Source organism: Juglans regia, unplaced genomic scaffold (assembly GCF_001411555.2).
Source record: "Juglans regia cultivar Chandler unplaced genomic scaffold, Walnut 2.0 Scaffold_645, whole genome shotgun sequence".
Classification (NCBI taxonomy): domain Eukaryota; kingdom Viridiplantae; phylum Streptophyta; class Magnoliopsida; order Fagales; family Juglandaceae; genus Juglans; species Juglans regia.
Window position 1 is genome coordinate 6,217 of NW_023361307.1, and position 21,876 is coordinate 28,092.

The following is a 21,876-nucleotide window of genomic DNA, read 5'->3' on the forward strand; positions in this document are numbered from 1 at the left end:
TAACACTTTTAAATATTTAAAAAAAAATAAAAAAATTTATAATATTATTAAATAATATTTTATTAATCACTAAGTCAAATAAGAATTTAAAAAAAAGGGTAATCGGACAAAATAGACGGGAGCCCAAAACAGGCTCCCTAGTATTTTTTTTTTATGTAAATGTTTTTGGACAATATTAAATATTATATATATATAGAGAAATAATATTTAAGTTATTTTTTTGGACAACATAAGCGTTTATTTTGTTTAGAAACCATAAATTTCAAAACTTTTCATTTAGTTCCTTCAAAGTGCTGGTTTGGGAGGTGGCTGGGCGCTGGGGACCCTTAAAACTGGAATCGCCAATGAAAAGAAAAGGCCATTTTTTCTTTTCAATTGATGCTCAAAATCATAGATTCACAAGTAGACCACCATCTCATATTAAGGAACCCTACCATCCATTATTAGTTTCACTGTTTCAGGCTCAAGATGGGTGTGATGTCAGTGCAACTACAATGGAATCCACACAAAAAGGAAGAAAGAGACACTTCAAAAGTTAAGACCCAAAATGGACGGTTTCTTCTCAAAACACTATAGTAGACACTTGGATTGGAATCAATCAATGGGGTTGGTTTTAAGTAGACATCAAAGAAAGCGTGTGGTAGGATTAGATAAATAAACCAAGCAATGAGATTTTTAGTTTGGGGATTGTGCAGGATTTTTTATCAAGTTTTTTGGGCTCTTACATGGTTCAATTCCCGAATATCCTCGCACACTTTTTCTTCAGCCCCCTCTCCAATCAGTTTCAGTTTTGAAACTATTTGATCCAACTTATGAAATTTTCAATCTGTTCCTAGATGTCCTGTTGGACAGAGAAATTCCGGGGTTGTCGAGTAAGAAAGTAATGGATTCCTGATCTAGCAAAGTGTTTCTGCAATTATCCTCCAAATCTCTAACCCACTTAGAGTGCCAAGAACCTCAACCAATTCTAAAAGAAAGCACCTACCACTCACTATTGGTGCACAGCAGGAGGAGGAGGGGGGGAGATAGGCATGACATCAAGGGGTGCCTTTTTTGTGCTTGTCTATTATGTATGGTGGGGGACTGCTAAGGGAGCAATGCCTTGGGATCCAGTGGTTTTCTTGGATTCTAACAGTGCGAACAGGCAATAAAAGTGGTCCTTGGATCAAAACCTTTTTGGTTCACTTTACTTTTCCTATCCTTTCTATTCCTTCTTCTATTGGGTGGAAAATTATTGGCATTAGCATAACATTTTAAGTGCACAACTGATTCGTGGGGTTCCTAAACCACACAAACCCCTTCACTTTTCGTCAGATCCTTTTTCTACCCTTTTAGGAAGATGGAAAACTATTCGCATTGAGATCTAGAGCTGATCTACATCATTCTTCTTCCCGTGGACTATCGATCACATCAACCCACTAATCTTCTTCTTTGAAGGAGCATCGGGATTCTAGTTGCCCCTCATCCCATGACGAAGGGCGGAGATCATTTCTTTGTCGGACGAAATCGATTCGGTTGCTCGGCTTAGCAATTGGAACTCCTCCTTTCCAGGTCTCAAATCAGGATAATTTGCATTCATTGCATGTTTATTCACTTAAAAGAACCTGATGTTAGCACATGCAATAACCCCTTGACGAACATATCTCAAAGTTCGTTCCCGAATCGGTTTTCAACATATCCCGGCTACAAATCTCCAGGGAAATTTTAATTAGGACTTCCGAATTCAAACAGCTGTAGTAGTCAAAAATCCAAATTAAACATGGGAACGCATATGTAAAAACCCGTATTGTACAGGTCAACCCACCAGATTTCGAAGTTGAAAGTGTAACAGCCACCTGAAAAGAGAAATGGAGGTAAAAATGTCACAGAACAACGATCTTTTGCGAAAATCTGAACAGTTCCAACAACAACAGAGCATATCCTCCCAAACATTCCGTAGGTATGAAACTACAAGAAACATAACTCTTCCGCAAGAGTACAACAAAATGTTGCAAAGCATTTTAGAACTGCAACACATTCGAGTGCAGAAAAATCCATAGAAAATAGTTAAAGACCTAATCCAACAGTACGGCCATCCCTTCGTCGGAGTCCGGCAGTGTACTGCTTTTCTAAATCCAACTGGAGTTCTTTCTGCTTCTCGGCTCGAAGGAGGTTGCCCCCATCCTGGTCGTCGGCTTTGTGCTCCAACTTCAAGTCGCCCTTCACACCCTACAATTGGCCATAGGCACCAATGCAACCTCAGACTCTAAAAATGTGTTAGTAGGTGAAGAAACTCCAATGGAATGAGTGAGCCATTCAGGACCAGGCAATGAAAGTTTCTATATGTTGTTAACAATGTCAACCAAAAAGCAATGGAACAAGTAGGAGCAATGGAGATTTACCATGAGTTTGTTGAATTTTTCTTGTCGTTCACGATCAGAAAACAGTGATGTATCCCAAAGGTGTCCAGACTGTAGAAGAAGAATATTTTCAAAAGAAAACCCAAGGCGAGAAGTAAGCATAAATAATTATTTTTGATAGGTAAAATAAGAGTAAACATGAATGATTTAACAGCTCTGGCATAAAATAAAGCATCAGTTTCTCTGGGCCTCGCACTAATTAAGTTTCAGGCAGTAATAAGATACATAAAAGGTGGAAGGCACAATCATAGAACTGCCATTGCATTCTGGGCCATATGGTTTCAAATCCTTCTCCAACATTGCAACAACAAAAATTGTGCAATTTTAAAGAAAGGTTTTTTAAAATTTTAAATTATGTAAAAACTTGCAAAAGATCTTCTAAAAATCTTGGATAACCCAACATTTATTTGGTTTCTACGGTGCTGAGGGAATGAGTACCATAATCATAAAATTCAAAATATGTTAAATGGATGAAATGGAAGCAATCATCAGACATACTTCTTCGGTAGTTGTGTTCTTTTTGTTTCCCCACAGCAGCTTCTTCTTTTGGTCGGCAGTCATGCAACTTCCGACTCCAAAAAGATTCCTATTTACTGTTGTATGCCAAAAAGCTTCAAAATGAGTATAGATAGAGTTCAAACCTATTACAATCCAGTATTGGGTGGCAATAATGTCCAATGTCTAATTATTTGGACATATCAGATCTCTAGTAGCACCTTCCACTTTACATTGAAATTCTCTTTGCATTTAATTGCAAGCATGTTGTTTATAAAACAAAAAACAAAATTGCAAGCATGTTAATAAATAAAAAATCCAGTTGGCTACAAGTAGAGAATACACCATTTAAAAATTTGTGAAACCACCAAAAGTTCCATTGAGTCTTTCTTTCTTTCTTCCTTTTTTTTCTTATATCCTTCTTAGATAATCAAAATTACGCTTTCAAAATGAGAACCCCAAACCACATAATTTTGTGATGAGCAGGTTGGCATTTGCTTCGAGGATACAAGGACTTCAGATTTCAACACATGGTTGAGAGAAAGTTTCATTAGTGACAACATATCGAATACCTAATTCAGCGGCTTTCATTGCAGCAACTTTCGCAGCATTTAGATCATTAGCAGCATCGGAGTCACTGGCCTGGCCCTGTCCTGGAGTCATTTTAGCATCCTCAGCTACAGATGAGAACTTCGAAACAGGTTTAACTGTGATGTGATCATAAATAGTATCAAGCTATCAGAAACAGCATAGGAAAATATTATGAAATAAAAGAATATAGGAAGGAACTTAAAGCAAAGGTACCATCTTTCCTATAGTCACTGTCCTTGTCCAAACTATACAGCTTTGATTTTTTGGCTGGAGATTCTTGATTTTCAGTCACAAAAGCAAACTTATCTTCAACAAGCTCCCCTGGTTCTCTATTGTACCGCTCCTTATCTCTGTCAGTTTCGCGGTCATCCTTTTTCTTCTTTTCTTCTTTAGATAGCCTCTGACTATCCAGTTCCACTGGGTTACTCTTATAAGCATCCTTCAGGCCATGTTTACCACTATCCGCTCCGGAAGTTGAGCCACTTCGGTGCCCCCAGGTCTCTTCATAGGAAAGTCTGTCACCTCTGTAATCTCCTGAACTCCTACGATAATCTCGCTTCACCTCTCGACCGTCACTGTCCCTTGTATACCTACCCCTCTCAACATCTTCAGAAAGAGCATGTCTCTTACCATATGCAGCTCTATCAGATGACGAATCCTTCTCTCTATATTTCTGCTGTTCTAAAAATGAGGCTTCTATGTCCTTATCCTTGCTTCTAGGCACATCATATTTATCACGGGAATACTTATCCACATTTCTCGAATATTCTCTTGGCCTACTCTGTTCACTTTCTTTTCGTGTATGCTCAGAATGATTGCCACCCTTTGACTCTCGACCAGAACGAGAGGATAGCCTCTTATAGTTTCTCTCCTCTTCATCCACATGCTTGTCATGCATGTAGTCCTCATGCCTAGAGTAACCATGGGAACCCCTGGACGACTGTCGACCAGAATGTCTATAATAATCACCACTTCTACCATAATGGCTTCTGCTCGAATCCCTTTCTAATTCCCTCCCATCATCCTTCCTTCTTGGCTGCTGTTCTGAGACTTTCACAGTATCATCCCTCGAGATATTTGGGCTACGGCTTCGGCCCCGCTTAGGAATTTCTGCGTGCATAAAGGTGATCATAAACAGCAAAATAAGCAAATAGAAAACTGACTAACCAAGTGACATGTAAACTACTCCGAGATCTTGTACAGCGATGTTAACACCATCATATTCAGAAATATATATATATATATTACTTTTGTTGTTAATCTACCCCCGACCCCAAGATAAAGAGTATCTTAGGCAATGAACAGAAGTATGAGGAAGAATTGCTTCTGAATATGAGTTCAAAAATAACTTCAAACTAACAAAAATAATACATGAGTTCACACATAAGAATCTTGAACAATAATTTTTCTTATAAATATTGAACATTAATTTTCTTCCTGGTTTGATACTTCATCTCTGTTACTTTGTTTTCTTCATTTTGTAATGACTAAACTTCCTATTGTAAAGATGGTCGTTTAGTGATTAAAAAAAAAATCTTGAGAAGATAAAAACCTGTAAAAATTCTTTTAGAATATAATAACTATAAGGAAGAAAAATTCAACTAGCCCAAATGCCCAATTGTAGGAATACTTTGTAATTAAGTACATATCAATCTTGATTATTTCGTGCAGAGCATTTGCAGTAGGATGTTGTTTTAGCTCATTCTTTAAGTCTGAAAATATATTTAGATACAGCACAGGAAATTTTTGCATTTTCTATTATTATTATTTTCCCATTGCTTTTACATTAAGGTTGAGTTTGGGTAATGAGGTATTTTCAAGTATTTTGTGAATAGTAATGAAAAAATAATGATAGAATATTGAATAGTAGTGAAAAGTAGGTGAAAAGTAATAATATATTTTTTTTTAATGAGGGGACACCTCTCCAAGGCAGGGACTTTCGAACCCACCCCTGCAGAGTAAACCTCGGTCCCGTAGTCCCATGCACCGCACCCTCGGAAGTTTCCCTACACAGAACTGGTTAAATCGCTGGCTTTTCACTAGGGGGTATGGCCCCAAAGAATTGTTTACACCCATGAGGTGTTGAACCTTGATAATAAAATAATAAATAGTAGTGAGGCATTCTCAATACCCAAACTAAGCCTAAGTGTTGGGGAAAAGGATCATATGAGAAAAAGATGTCTAAAAGCAAAGAGTCGTAGTGATGACACTATCTCCTTGAAAATTATGGGAAAGAAGAAAAAACAAAGTCCAGGAATCCTGATGGTTGAGCCCATTTGCTGTACATCCCATATACAATGCTCCTCAAGAAACTCTTTTTTGCTAGAAGTTAACTTCGCTTGCAATAGAAGCAACAATTATAAAAATAAATGTAACACCACCCACTTATTTAGATGAGCATACTAGTGGTACGCTTGTTTCTGAGTTTCTCTTTCAATGAATAATGGTGCCCAGTGCAAGCTTGTTCTTCCTTTTTTTAATCGTTTTCTGGATATAATTTATCTGTAAAAAATTCAAAGAGATATTTGCCACTCTCTTTACAAAACTAAAGCACGGGCAAGAACCAAAGAGGAATGGGACATGAATGGTGAAAACCAGAAGGCAAACAAAAAGGATTAGATGAGAATAAATCTATATTTTTTTAATTTGTGAATAGATGAGGCTAGATATTTCCAAATCTTTAGTGTATCACAACAAAGTGCCTTTGAAGTTGGACTCTTAAAAAATGTATGGAAATACAAAAGCCTAAACTCCTCCCGATGCAAACAGAGTCAAATAGTCCCCATAGTCCACCTTTTTTTTTTCTTTTATAAGTGTAAGTATATTAAATAAAAGAATAGGCAAAAGCCATGTTCAGTACAAAGAATGCCCTAGCTATGTAGGAGCATTAGAAACAAGGAAATCATGGAAATCCTGACCATTAAAGTTAACGGCAATGGCCCAAGTAAAAATAGTTCTAAAAAAGAAAGCTTTCAGTTCCTCCAACGTTCTCTCTTTGTCCTCAAACGTATGTTCACTGCGCTCTTGCCATAAACACCACATGATACAAATAGGCAACATCTTCCATACAGCCTTGATCTGTTGGTTACCTCTTAGATCTGTCCAACTAGCCAACATCTCCACTATTGACTCAGGCATAACCCAACCCAAGCCTAATCTTCTAAATACCTCATTCCATATCCCTCGAGCTACCTCACAATGTAGTAGAAGATGGTCCACTAATTCACCCTCGTTCCTACACATGTAGCACCAATCTGCGATGATCACCCATCGTCTTCTCAAATTATCTGTTGTGAGGATCTTACCCAAAAAAGCGGTCCACACAAAAAACGCTGCTTTGAGAGGCGCCTTATGTCTCCAAATCCTTTTCCAAGGGAACTGAGTTGGAAGTTCTTGTGACATAGATTTATAATACGAGTGAACCGAGAATAAACCTTTACATGTAGGCATCCACCATAATAAATCAGCTTGCTGGATACTCAGTTTGAGTGAATACAAGAAGTTGAAAAGAGCTGCAAAACTGTCCAGTTCCCAATCATGTGCCACCCCGGCTAAAATTGATGTTCCATTGAATTTGTTCCCCCTATATCACCATGACTTCCGCCACTGAGACATCATTGGCACTTGCCACCCATAGTCCACCTATAATGAACCTTTAAAAGTTCCAACATGAAGCAATCATAACTGGACCCACATTCTACAAAGAATTCCAAAATCCGTGATATAAGAAACTGCCAAATTAGGATATCCCAACAATTGCATTTTAGAATAGTGCCTTGTAAGGTTATCTCACATTCGTCTGGACCAAAAAAGTTCAAATTCCAAATAATTGAACTAGTGAAGCTGCTTCATGGACACCTAAACTTGCCTTTCACTTGTCAGTTCTCTTCTCTGACAAATATTTCCTACAGTCTCTTATTTTCTTCAAGTGATGCTACGTTTTTTCACAGACTATAACCCCCTTTCCTCACCTTATCCTCACCCCAGTCACAGTATTCAATTTATATCATGCATACCTTACTACACAAACAATTTTTTTTAATAATTTTATTTTTTTTATTATTATTATTTTATTTTATGACGGGGGAACCACTCGACGGCAGAGCCCCTAGGACTCACCCATGAAACCTAAACTCCCGGGGAGACTAGCACAACAACCCACTGCCATGTCCTCCCACTTAAATCGCAGTTTGATCCCAGGGGGAATCGAGCCTGTGACATGGGATTCATGCACACAAGTTCGCCCTTACCACTTGGGCCACCCACGGGTGGGTATTTTAATAAATACTATACAAAAAAATTGTTTAATCCAATATGTTATAACTTTCCATCTAACAGCAGAAATCAACATTACATAAAGAGAAGAAACTACAATCAACCTGACTACCCATTAAGCCAATTGCACACATCAATTTTTTTTTTTTGGTAAGGCCAATGGCATAAATCATATAATCACATTTTAGCAATGCTAAAAAATGAAGAAAGACTGTCAACTTTATTATGAGACACTAGCCACAATATTATGTTAAATCTCCACTCAAGGAACATTGAATCCCCAGAAAACCAAACCAAGTTAAAAAACTAACCATCAGATGAAGATGACCCACTAACTGGAGTATGGCGCCGATACTTCCTGTTTGTTGCATCTGTAGATGGCTTACGAAATTGTGTCTTTGCATCAGCGTCATCCGAGGGTGGAGACTGCAAGTTTGAATCCATAATGCCTGGCACAGTAAGAGCACCAAACCATAAGAAGAGGCATACAAAAAAACACTACTAGAGCTGATAATTTATGGTTTAAACATCCTTCAGAGATCCAAGACACACACACACGCATATTTGAGAAACAATAAAACTGCATAGATGGTAAATTAATAAATCATAAAGATTGAAATAAAAAATGAGACATTCGTAATAACAAAATGATTAATGAATGTTTTTAATATATAGTTATAAATTCACCTAACATTGTCTACCCTATGAATGCATGATTACGGTCTTTAAAATCAAACCAAATTTTCTAAAAAGATAAGCTCAAACTAGGAGGGAAGAAATTAAACAGTGTCCCAATCTGCATTCACATACCTGCGTTTGTTTGCTGAGGAAAAACATTTGTAGCCAAAGGAATACAAACACAAACGTGCATATTCATGTACGTATACAATCAGCTAATACTTAGTTTTATGAATCTCATAAATGGCAACCCCTAGGGGTTGGCTCAAGTGGTAAATGCCTTGGATTTGGGAGTATGCTCCCTAGGTCTAAGGTTCAAATTCCCTTGGGTGCAAACAATCTATATGGGCCATCAGATGGCAAAATTTTTCACTTGAATTACCTGAGATGCACTTACGGAAAACTCATTGTTAAAGGCATGTACCTCCAAGATTAGTTGGGAAGCTGTTCCAGACACCCGTGCCAATAAAAAAAAAATGAATCTCATAAATGGCATTTTTGTGTATTTGTCAATTCTCGTCAATCAGGATCGGGCTCGGGTTACCCATGTACAACCTCCTCCGATTAAAAAACGGAAGGGGAACTCACGGTACAAATGGAGGGAAAGGGGATCGAAGAGGAGTCAACTCCGGACTTTTTTTTCCGAATAACTCCTCACCTGATCTGTGAGGTATTACCACCCAAGTGGATATATCTATCCAAACAGTCAATAGTTTTCTTAAATTCAAGAGGAAAAAAAAAAAACCGACTTAAAAAGTTAGGAGCAAAGCAAATACTGAATCTAGGGTTTCCAAAGTGAATCATGCTAAAACGTTAAAACACAAAATTTCGATTGAAAAAAAGAACAAAAATGGGATTGGAGGACTCGCACCTGAGTGGTTGTGGAATTCACTTGTAGAAGAATCCGTTCATTTTCCGGGACTTATTTCCGTGTGTTGAGTAATTCGTGATTATGGTCTCTTTCTCGGGCTGTTGTGCTCGGGGCTTTAAGGTTGAGCCGGAGGGAAACGAGAGAGTATGATCGGATGAACTCGAGACCACAGTACGCTCTCCAGGATTTTAGCCAATTTAAGAAGAGAAATGCTTTGGTCCCCAATTCGGGAACCAAAATATCTCTATGGGATTTTTTTTTTTATTAAATAATTAAAAATATATTTTTTAATAATGTTATAAATTTTTTATTATTTTTTAAATATTTATAATGATTAAAAAATATATAAAAATAGACTATTCAAGATATTTTTTAAATTTTAAATTCGAGACCTATAATAGTACTCATTTAAGAATCATCTCTATCGATAAGACAACGAATAATATTTTTCTTAGCCGGACAATTATAATATCTAATATGCTAATTAGTAATAAAGATAATTTAAATGTACTTATGTTTATTAGTGTGTTCTTTTTTAAGCCTTACTTAACTACCTGGGTGTGTTTTTATTTGGAACAAAAGATAATGATATTTGTAATCGTCGACTGTATAAGTATTATATATATATTTTTTAAAAAAAGTGAATAAAGACGATATTTATATTAAAAATTAATTAATTTTTTAATAATAGAGCCTATTCATTTTCAAAATAATTATACGGTATTTACACATTTCATGACTGTTATAACATTATTTGGAATAAAATTTGTATAGTCATGTTGCACTCTCTTTGAATCAAAATTAATAAATTTGAGATTCATATAAAAATATTAATTTTTTAATAGAATACGTTAGATTTATACCTCCTATAATTATATATTACATTATTCGTTGTTATTAATCTTTATTTCTTTTGATAAAGGGTATTATACTATGAATAGGACTATATCCAGTACTTATAAAATATATATAAACCTATAAAAAAACATATAAAATTATTTAATCTCGTCTCTATTTTTTTTATGTTAGTGATGATAAATGTCATATACGTTTTGTGAGTAAAAATAGTTAAGAGTGAGAGTACTTATTGCATATTCTTAAAATACAGATATGCAACTCTTATCCTATTATATAATATCACTTCAATTATTTTTTGTATTTAAAAATAATAAAATTTATTATATAATATGTTATTATAAGACGAGAGTCACATTTTCCATATTTATAAAATATCAAATAGCTTCTGTAAGAACTATTTATTTGTCAGAGTAACTATTTAAACAAAACGACATTTTACGAGTTCATTAATTACAAAATTCACATGGCATAAGTTGAAAAAATTACTCGGCTAGTAAATTAATTGTATTATTTTAATTTTAATAACATGGTTTTAAATAAAACTAGTATTTAAATCAATATTATACCTTTTATTTAGCAACTCTAATGTTTTTTTTTAATAACAACTCTGCATTTTTCAAATTTCATTCAATAATAATATAAAGGAATAGTTACGGACATACTTTATCCGGGCAAAAATTAATATACATAGCACTTTACATTCTAGTTTATATTTTCAAGTTGGTGTTCTCAATATTTAGTAAAATAATATTTATATGATATAATTTAATTTAGAAGATAAATTTAAGTTTTGTAGATTATGTGTTTTGTAGATCGGATTGATAATATAATTTTAGATCTAGTTTGGTTACACATATAAGATAAAATGAAATAAGAAATATGTGAATAATAAAGAGATAATTTGTGAATAATAATGAATGGTTTGAGTTAAGATTTTTATGGGGTTTTGAAAATGAAGAGATAAATAGTTGAATAAAAAAATTATAAAGTTAAAAGATGATTATAATATTATTTTTAATTTAATATTTAAAACAATTGAATTATTTTTTGTGATTTGTTTGAAAGTTTGAGAATGTTGTAATGATTAGTTCGGTTTCACAAACTTTTCAAACTATCTCATCTCATCCTATCTAATTTCAATATTCAAACATCACTTTAACACAAATATTTTTCAATTTCAAATGAAAAATACTTTAGTCACAAAGTGACTATGCAAAAATAAATATACAAACTAATGTGGTAGTTCAGATTGTAAAGTTATTTTTATTATAAAGTAGATCTAACGAATTTCATAAAATCATATCAATTTATATGTTTACTTTGTGTAATCTATTTATATTTGTAAAAATTCTAAAAAAATATTTAACATTTTCAAATCTCAAAATAAAAATTATATTTTTACACTTTTTTAACTTGTATAATTATTTTATTCAACTTTTTATTTCTCATTTTCTAAAATTTCATAAACATATTAATTTAAATAATTCCACTACTATTTACAAATTATCTCATTATTATTTATAAATATTTCACGCATCGTTTATAACTTTATATAATCAATCCATACATTAATCTAATCTGATGGAACTTCTGAAATAAGAAAATCATATAATCAGCGCCAGTTAAATTACCAAAAGGCCCTAGGTAGGGTTTTTAGGGTTTAAGAAGAGCCTGCATTCGTTTTCATACTCTCCTCTTAACCAGTCATCTCACTATTTGGTTCTCGGATTTCCTTGCAAATACTTCTCATTTCACAATGTGGGCTCTTCGTCGTACTTCTATTCCTCTCAGGTAAGCCTGTGTGTGTATATATAAGTGAGTGGATGGGAATTTGTATCTGTTTAAATACTGAGAAAATTGGGGAAATTGACGGCAAGTAGGATTTTGGGTGTTAAATGGGCTACTCTTTGTTGGTTTCTTCTTTATAACGAAAAGTATGCTTCTTTGGGTTTTTAGCATCCGATCCCTCTGGTTTGTTACCGAGAAAACTAAGGAAAATGACAGGGAAGTTTGATGTTTAGGATTGATGGCTTTGTTGGCTGGTTGGTTTGTTCTTACCGCGTATATGTGTACTTATTTGTTGTTACAGTGGAAAGGGAAGGACGGTGAGAGCTTTTTATGGTTCCTGTCGTTTTTCTTTATTATTGAACAACGTTCTTCTTCTGGTTCATATTTTCTAATAACGTCTGGTTCTTTTTGAGAGTGAAAAAAGAATAGAAGTGGGATTTTGGGTTTAAAATTTTATGCGTTTCTTGTATTTTCTCATTTCCTGTCATGTCGTGGTGATGAAACGCAAATTTTATACTAGCGTTAATCAAATTCTCGCCATCGTGTATTTTTTTTATTCTGATTAGTTGGTCCGCTAACTTCGTTCCATTATTCACCACCTGCTTATGACCCATGTACTTGGGCTTTTGCCTATTTGATCAATAAAATCTTATTTACCTATAAAAAAAAAATTATTAGTTTCAAACTGTGTAAGTTTTGTGTTGCACATTATTCACGAGTTAGCATTTCTTCCTTCTGATTAAGTTGTTTATACGGGGAAGGCATCTTGTCAAATTCATTTATTTTGTCATGGTTCATATACACAATTACACAGTCCAGGTGTTACACTGTTGATATTAAAAAGTGGTAAGGGAGGGTTCAGCATGGGAACTTGAATGCACCGCAGCAGCAAAGAAGAATTCCATTATTTCTGTAAAACCCACTGTGGCTGCTATCCCTTAAGTTTTGTTATCCCATTTTTTGTCCAAACCTTCCAACCTTTTGCTGGATTCTGCATGTGAAAACTTTCTCCCATAACTCTCTTCCTATAACGCTCCAATGAAAAGCCCAAGTCACATGGCCTGTACTCCAAAAGGACTAGTTAATGATACAATTAGAGCTACATTGGAACTTTATAAAGATCAAAAACTTCTCATTCTTAAGCAATGTGAGATCTCATGCACCACATACTCTTATCCTTATCATATAGGGTATCACAATTTCCTCCTCCGTAAATTCTCGATGTCCTCATCGGGTTAATTTATCATAGGTGCCATGGCTCAAGTCTCACATTTTAGGTTGTGATAGGCTCTGATACCATTTGTAACACCCCAATGGAAGGCCCAACCACATGACCTATACTCCAAAATTATTAGTCAATGATACAATTGGGGCTCCATTGCAACCTTATAAAGAGCAAAAATTTCTCCTTTCCAAGCAATATGGGATTCCATATACCACCTACCAGTATCCTTATCATATTCCCACTTCCATATTTAATGATATCTACTCGCTTAATTATTATGATATCGTTTAAAAACTCTTTAACAACAAACCCTGCAATTGAATAAAATTTCTATTATTCATGCTTCTCTTGTTGATATTGTGCGATTTGATTGATTATTTATTTGTTTCTTCCTGTTTTCAGGAGCCGAGGGTTCAGCATAGGAACTTCTCATGTTTCTTGTGTGAAAGTAGAAATGCCAAGTACTTGTATAGAGGATGTCAAGACTGGTACCCTTGAGTCTCCTCGAGAGCCATATGATAGATTTCAACCTCTGAAAAGATTTTGCCACCCAACATATGATTCTTTAAAGTTCTTTGTTGGTAGACACAGTTTTTCTTCACAAGCTGGTGCAAAAAGTAGCGGAGAGGATGACTTGGAAGATGGTTTCTCTGAACTTGAGACACCTTCTAGTGCCGAGGTAAATCAAGACGTAGAGGATGATGATGAATTAACTTCCGAACCTGATGATGATGTTGAAGAGGCTTCTCAAATTGAGCTGGAGTTATCAGACACTGAGACTGACCCAAGTGAGAAAAAGACACCTAGGAAAAAGTCTCAATCAGCACTGTTCAAAGCCATCTTGGCTGCTTCAGGTTCATCTTTTCATAGCACACTTGATAAGTGGGTTGAGCAAGGGAATGAATTGAGTCGGGCAGAGATCTCACTGGCCATGCTTAATCTTCGTAGACGCCGGATGTATGGGAGGGCATTGCAGGTAAATTTATGTCCGTTTGTATTCACTTAAAATTAGCTAGCACGGGGAATTGTTTTACCTTGTTCTCATACCTCATATTTATGGACTTAAATAGTCAAACTAGCAGGTCATTGTACTGATTAGGGGAAAAAATAGCAGCAGTTAATTGTACTAATAATTGTTTCTAAATATGAATTTGTAGTGTCTTAGATATTAAATACAGTACGCAGAAAATAAGGCGTCAAATTTTAATAGTTAGATCTTTCTCCATAGAGTTTTGTTTTTTTTAAGTTCTCCATAGAGTTTTGAAATGGAATGTAAGTTGCATTTCCGATTTTTTAGAACTGTTGGTAGTTGATTTTCATTTGAATTATTTGAAAGGTTAGAGCGCCATTTAGTGGCATTTCTTATTTGGACAGCAACGCTAGAGAGTATTTTAATGATGGTCAATTTGAGGAAGCGCCCAATAACAGTGAAGGATTGGTATTATGCTATTGGCTACTTTTTTCAATAAGTAAGTTACTTACAGAAAATGGTTGAGAGCTAAATAGTTACTCTCAATGCATTACTTTAGGGCCAATATCATGCTGCAGGATTCTTTACTGTTTCTCTCTCCCTTGTTTGTCGAACTATGTTGTAGCATGAGATCAGCAGGATTGATGAGATTGCTTCCACTATCCATTTTCTAGGCCAGGGTTTAATCGAATTTGGAGTGATTTGAGTTATACACCGATATGTCTTCGAGCCATCTCCTCCTTCAAATAAGGGGTGGAGCATGTGGACATGGGTCTATTCCCATATGAGTGTCTAAGTGATATACTTACTGTAATTTGACCCATAGGGTTTAGCCCAAGTGGTAAGGGCTTTGGTCTTAGGGGTATGCTCCCCCTTGAGCTAAGGTTCGAACTCCTTAGCTGCAAACAATATCTAGGGATCACATCTCATAGGTGAAAAAGCCGATGATTTATCCGATCCATGTGACGTTGGGGTGTTACATGGGTCTAGGGTTTAACTCAGTAAAAGACCTATTGCGGTTGCATGGTCTATGGCGTTTAACTGGGCAAAAGATGTGTGAATGTCTTCTGTTTCTATACTCAGTATCGACCTTTATTATGTCAGTCTGAAAGAACCATTTTGGCTTGACAAACTATCGAGTTCTTATTGTTTAGAGTCCATTTGTTAAGGCCTTGTTTGGATGTTAAGATGAAATAAAATGAGATGAAAAATCTGTTAATAGAAGTGAAATGGTTTGTAAATAGTAATAAAATGGTTTGAGTTAAGATGTTTTATGGAGTTTTGGGAAAGAAGAGAGAAAAAGTTGAATAAAAATATTATAAAATTATAATATTGTTATAATATTATTTTTGTTCTGAGATTTGAAAAGTTGAATTGCTTTTTGTGTTTTATTTAAAACTTTGGAAAAGTTGTAATGATTAGATAATGATTAAATGAAAAAGTTGAAAATTTGAAATTGAAAAATGTTTGTGTTTGAGTGATGTTTGAATGATGAGATGAGATGTTTCAATAGCCAAACGAGCCCTAAGTCTGCACAATAGAAAGATTGGGCATTGAAGTCATAAATATGAGTTCGAGGATGAATTAAGCGACTAGAACATCCATAGGAACCTTGGCTCTCATCTATCCATGTTTTAGTTGGACTGCTAATTTTTGTTTTCATTTTTGTTTCAGTTTTGTTCTACCATTAAGGGGATGTTTGGGAAATGAGATGAGATAAGAATTCTATGAATTGATGTGAAATAGTTTGTGAATAGTAGTGAAATAGTTGGTGAATAGTAGTGAAATGGTTTGATTTAAAATGTTTTATTGGGTTTTGAGAAATGAGAGAGAGAAGTTGAATAAAAATATTATATTGTTAAAATATAAATTTTTAATATAATTTTTGTTTTGAAATTTGAAAAAGTATTATTATTTTTTGTGTTTTGTTTGGGAGTTTGGGAAAAAGTTGTAATAATTAGATGAAAAAGTTGAAGATTTGAAATTATAAGTGTGTATTTGAGTGATGTTTGAGAATAAAATTATGAGAACTTTTGTAATGAGATGAGATGAGATTCTTTCCCAAACAACTCCTAAATGTCTAGAAAAGAATGTTAATATTCTATTGGTAGTACTTATCAAAACAGAAAAAATATTCTATTGGTAGTATCTACTGGCACCTATGGCGTATATTAGTTTCGATTTCTAGTTCTATAATGGCATTAGTTGTGGACTTGAGGCAATTCTTCATTGGTTTTGCAGCTTTCAGAGTGGCTGGAAACAAATAAGCATCTTGACTTTGCTGAGAGAGATTATGCTTCTCGCCTTGATTTGATTGCCAAGGTACGTGGCCTCCAGCAGGCAGAGAACTACATTGGCAAGATCCCAAAATCCTTCAGAGGGGAGGTAATCTACCGAACCCTGCTGGCAAACTGTTCCACTGCTAACAACACTAAGAAAGCCGAAGAGATATTCAATAAAATGAAGGACCTAAACTTCCCAATTACATCATTTGCTTGCAACCAGTTGCTTCTACTCTACAAGAGGCTTGACAAGAAGAAAATAGCCGATGTATTATTATTAATGGAGAAAGAAAATGTCAAGCCCACTCTGTTCACTTATAAGGTCTTAATAGACGCCAAAGGCCAGTCCAATGACATAACTGGTATGGATCAAATTGTCGAGACAATGAAGGCTGAAGGCTTGGAACCTGACATTCATACACAGTCCATCGTAGCTAAGCATTATGTCTCAAGCGGACTTAAAGAAAAAGCTGAGGCAATGTTAAAGGAGATGGAAGGGGACAACTTAAAAAATCGTTGGGTTTGCCAAGTGTTACTTCCTCTTTATGCACAGCTGGGAAAGGCTGATGAGGTGAGTAGAGTTTGGAAGGCATGCGAGTCAAATCCTCGTCTGGATGAGTGCATGGCTGCTATTGATGCATTGGGAAGATTGAACAAGATTAAAGAAGCGGAGGCAGTTTTTGAAAGGGTGTTGAAAACATGGAATACGCTTACGTCGAAGCATTACTCCGTGCTTCTGAGGGTGTATGCAAATCATAAGATGCTTGACAAGGGCAAGGATCTTATCAAGCGAATGGCGGATAGTGGGTGTAGGATTGGTCCATTGACATGGGATGCACTTGTAAAGCTCTATGTGCAGGCAGGGGAGGTGGAAAAGGCTGCTTCCATCTTGCAGAAGGCAACCCAACAGAACGAGATGAAGCCAATGTTCAGCTCCTTCATGGTTATTATGGAACAGTTTGCTAAGAGGGGTGATATCCATAATTCAGAAAAAATGTTTCATAGGATGAGACAGGCTGGTTATGTGTCTCGTATGCGGCAGTTCCAAGCTCTAATGGAGGCTTATGTAAATGCTAAGGTGCCAGCTTACGGATTTAGGGAGAGGATGAAGGCAGATAATATATTCCCAAACAGATCTTTGGCAGCCCAATTGGCACAGGTTGATGCTTTTAGGAAGACACCTGTGTCAGATTTGCTTGACTGATGAACTTGTGTCCTTGTTGTTCCTTTCAGGTCGCTCTAGCCACTGTAATGTCAACTTTTTATATACTGTTGCAACAATATAAATTTGTAGGTTGATAATTTTGGATTATCATGTTCTTACTATTATATTGTTGTGTTTGGAAATTTTCACATCTTAAGATGGTGTATCCATACACTTTAGTCATTGGAGTGCTGGTATGATTGGAGATTTTAGATATAGCATGGGAAGTTTGTTGCTACCCTTTTGAGTTTGAGTGAGGGATGCTAAGATCTTGTCAGTATTGTGCCATTATTTTGTAGTTTGTATTGTTGACTTTGTTAGCCCGTGCAAGGACTCGTGGCCGATTTCTAGCATATAACCATCAATAACGCCATGTCCCCTCATTGGAACACTACGCTTTGGGTTTGGTTTACGACAAATCCAACCCCCACTCCTCGAGGCACAAGATAGGCCAAGTTTTTGGTTGAAAGAGCTGCAATCATACACTTGTAATCATTTTCATAATTTTGTTTTAAATTAAAATTAATTATGTAAAATTTGAAACTAAATAAAAAAAATTTAGTATTTTTAATGAAATGAAAATATTACATAAGTTAATTGTAAAATAAATTTATAAAATAGTTGTAAAAATATTATTATTCTCTATTCAAAAACAAGATGATATTCTTATTTCTTTTTGCAAAATAAAAATATATCAAGTAATTTCTAATTAATGAAAGGTGATAATAATATTCATACAAATTAATTAAATCATTGTGGGACGGTACCTATACAGTCAACAGAGTGAGAATAACTCCAGATGGTACATCTTGTAGTTTATCCTATGTGATTAATACATCATAATAGGAGATTTATAAACGTAGCATATGAAAGCTTATTGTATTTTATATATTTCATTAAAAGAAATTCCTAATTTTGAAATTAAAGAAAAATAAAGAATAAACAATACCTACTAAACTTGACATTAAAACACACCTAAAAGCAGTATTCTTAGATTTGAAATAAAACTAAAATGTTTGTTAACATCGATGAGAGTTATTGTATTTTATATATCTATTTTTTTAAACTATGTTTTGAAGACTATGGTCCGTTTGGATAGTGAGATGAGATTAAATAATTTTAAATAAAAGTTAAAAATTGAATAAAATATTGTTAGAATATTATTATTTTTTATTTGAAAAAATTGAATTGTTTATTATATTTTGTGTAAAAATTAAAAAAAATTATAATAATGAGATGAAATGTAACACTTTCACTATCTGTTGGGCTATAATAATTCAATGGACGATGCTCTAGCTCCCAATGGGGGCTCCCGCTAGAGCTATAGCATGTGTTTTCATATGTTTTTGTGTGTTTTTTTAAAGTTATTTTTTATATAAATTTTTTTATCATTTTTAAATATTTTTAAAAAATAAAATAAATTTAGAACATCATTAAAAACACTTCCTTAATTAGAAAGTAAAAAAAAATAATAATCATTAAAAAATATTTCCTTAAAGAAAGTATTTTTTAATAATATTGTGAATTTTTTTATTTTTTAAAAATATTTAAAATTATTAAAAAATTTATATAAAAAAAACTTAAAAAAAAAGACACATAAGCAATATTCTAATTCGATTCCCTTGCAATCTTTTAAAGTAAGCTGTCATTTGTGCAGCCCAACTCGTTGCTTTGCATAGGGTTGGTCATTCCTTGCGGGATGCCGGGTTACGTTATTGGTGCATCTTGTCCGTATTGAAGGGGGATTTCTTGCCTTTAAGGCTTCTCCTTGTCACTGAGCAATTTGACACAACTTAATCCTATCCAATTCATCTCTCTCTCTCTCTCACTCTCTCTCACACACACACACTATGTATATATATATATATATATATATATATATATATGACTGTAAAAGAGTATGCGTTTGGCACAAGAGATCTTGATCTAGTAAGAACAGCACTGCAAATGGTGGATAGATCCCACGTACCTAATGGGAGAAAGGCAAGGAAGTGTTCATGCAAATCATGACAGCGTACCAAACCTTTTTGGGCATGCCACCACCTACAAAACCTGCATTCAAGAAAGTGGATCCTGCAACTTTATAATAACAGTTGGAGTGAATTTTTTTAGACAGTTAAATTCTCAATAGATATCATGAAATCTATTTCTCTCACTTTAAACTTAGAAATAAGAAACTCAAAAATAATTTTAAAATCAAAATCATTTATCCAAATTGTCTAAGTAGTCTTTTCTAATTGAAGGGAACATAAAGTGCCAAATAAAAAGGGCGATGAGAGACAAATATGCAAAGTAAAGAAAATTGAGAGAAGAGGTTATCATTATAGCGAGAGAGGAATCCTAACGGATATCTGAAACTGCAACCTTTCATTAAGTTGGGAAGAAGTTGGCTCCATAATTAAAATATGGGTAATGCTTATACAAAAATAATTTTATAAAATGATATATGATTTTATTTAATTCGTTAAAACTAGTTTATAATAAAATTTAATTTTATAATTTGATAAACTACATCAAATTATATTAATTTATATAATTATTTTTGTATAATTATTTTGTGATTACAGACTAGAGTATTTTTCAAAACAAAATATTTGAATTGATGGGGACATAAGTAAAATATAACACATCTAACATCATAAGATAAATATCAGTAAATGAGGACAGCTGAGTCAGGAGATAGAGAGAGAGAGAGAGAGAGAGAGAGAGTTTTCTTCATCTTTCAGGAAAAGGATTTTACATAAAAAAATTTCAGATTTAGGAGATATAAATAAGATTGCATGGGTCAGCTCTCTCGTTGATCTCGACATGGCAGCCCTTAAAATCACCAAAAAACACCACAAACACCTTAATAACCCTTTCCCGTCGACCCCAACAGGCCTACCTTCCATCCGAGGAACTCTGTTTTTCAATTCCAAAAGAGTGCCTTCACGCCAAATCTTCTCGATCGGGGAGGACTTCCAGATTCTTTGGAGCTCCAATCATGGTGGTTATATCTCAATTTATCATCAATCAAGTCCTTCTAGATCCATATGGTCTACCATACCGGGCCAAGCCTTTGTGTCTGCTGCATTAGCCGAAACGGAGGTGGAGGAAAGCAGGGGATCTTTTGTTGTGAAAGATGGAGATGTTCATTTGGTTTGTAATGATCAAACCATAGAGGACATAAGAGTGATCGATAAGTTTGATCGTTCTTTAGAGGGTAAATATCAAGATTCCCCATCTGGGTATCCGTGGTTTGAGCAGAAAAAAGGTATGAATGGCACCAAATTCCCTATTTTGCTAATAACTGGTTCGATTTTCAGCATGAAGAAAAATAAAAGGCAATTTTGGAAAGACGGAACTGCTGCAGAAATACAATTCGAGGACAAGGAACCTTCAACTTCTGCGAGGTATTGGGTTTTGTTTGAGCAGAAGAACAGTAATCAGATTGGTTTCCAAGTGATGCTCGGGCAATCAAACTTTAAGCTATACCCAAAACCCTCCTCAACAGTTTCAGGAAGATACCGGAGGTTTAGGCGGAGGCTGGGGCTGATAAAGAAACGGATGCTTGGTTTCTGTTGGTACATTTCAAGGCCGAGAGGGTATGTCATAGTTTCCTCAGCAGAGGAGGAAATAGAAGAGTTGAGAGTTTCAGAATCCGCGCAGTTCAACAGGGTCTGCTTGACCTATTCGAGTGAAGCAAATGAAAGATTCTATGGTTTTGGGGAGCAGTTCTCACACGTAAATTTCAAAGGCAAACGGGTACCTATTTTCGTTCAAGAACAAGGCATCGGAAGAGGGGATCAACCAATTACTTTTGCAGCTAACTTGGTTAGCTATAGGTAGATGAAAAAAAATAGCTCTTTCACCACCTTATGCTTGACCTGTATAGCACGTGTAAAATTGAAACAGTTTTTCCTTATTGCAGGGCTGGTGGTGATTATAGTACAACTTATGCTCCTTCTCCATTCTATATGACGTCCAAAATGAGGTCTCTTTACCTTGAAGGATATGATTATTCCGTGTTCGATCTAACGAGGCATGATAGAGTTCAAATTCAGGTATGGTGGATCTTACAGCCATAATGAAAACCTAAAATTGTATATTTGTTTGAGTCAAAGTGATTCAGATACTCTTTTCTATTGACTAAAGGAATTCGGATATCAATCAGGAGAATGCTGTAATATTTTTTGGAAGGGCATTGGAAAAGTAAAAATTTCAATTGTAAGCAGAAACTGAACCTTTTGGCTTGGAAGAA

General features: G+C 34.8%; 3 protein-coding genes across 4 annotated transcripts; 2 read left to right on the forward strand and 1 right to left on the reverse strand.

Moving 5' to 3' along the window:
- Positions 1 to 1,770: 1,770 nt before the first annotated feature.
- On the reverse strand, positions 1,771 to 9,495 carry LOC109016672 (arginine/serine-rich coiled-coil protein 2-like). 2 transcript variants are annotated; one of them, XM_035687065.1, is made up of 7 exons: positions 9,310 to 9,495; positions 8,072 to 8,209; positions 3,699 to 4,595; positions 3,467 to 3,601; positions 2,898 to 2,992; positions 2,382 to 2,450; positions 1,771 to 2,245 (listed from the first exon to the last, which is right to left on the reverse strand). In XM_035687065.1, exons 2-7 carry the CDS (start codon positions 8,202 to 8,204, stop codon positions 1,796 to 1,798), a joined length of 1,779 nt encoding a protein of 592 aa, XP_035542958.1. In that variant the 5' UTR covers positions 8,205 to 8,209; positions 9,310 to 9,495; the 3' UTR covers positions 1,771 to 1,795. The 2 variants fall into 2 exon arrangements, with proteins under 2 accessions (XP_035542958.1, XP_035542959.1); XM_035687066.1 differs by having other exon boundaries at positions 1,855 to 2,208; positions 9,310 to 9,492.
- Positions 9,496 to 11,850: 2,355 nt separating this feature from the next.
- Positions 11,851 to 17,874, forward strand: LOC108979676 (pentatricopeptide repeat-containing protein At1g80270, mitochondrial-like). Its single transcript, XM_035687064.1, has 3 exons — positions 11,851 to 11,958; positions 13,583 to 14,156; positions 16,392 to 17,874. Exons 1-3 carry the CDS (start codon positions 11,924 to 11,926, stop codon positions 17,634 to 17,636), a joined length of 1,854 nt encoding a protein of 617 aa, XP_035542957.1. The 5' UTR covers positions 11,851 to 11,923; the 3' UTR covers positions 17,637 to 17,874.
- A 2,456-nt stretch (positions 17,875 to 20,330) lies between these two features.
- On the forward strand, positions 20,331 to 21,807 carry LOC118346052. Its single transcript, XM_035687062.1, has 2 exons — positions 20,331 to 21,460; positions 21,547 to 21,807. The coding sequence occupies exons 1-2, from the start codon at positions 20,445 to 20,447 to the stop codon at positions 21,701 to 21,703; spliced, it is 1,173 nt and encodes a 390-aa protein (XP_035542955.1). The 5' UTR covers positions 20,331 to 20,444; the 3' UTR covers positions 21,704 to 21,807.
- Positions 21,808 to 21,876: the final 69 nt, after the last annotated feature.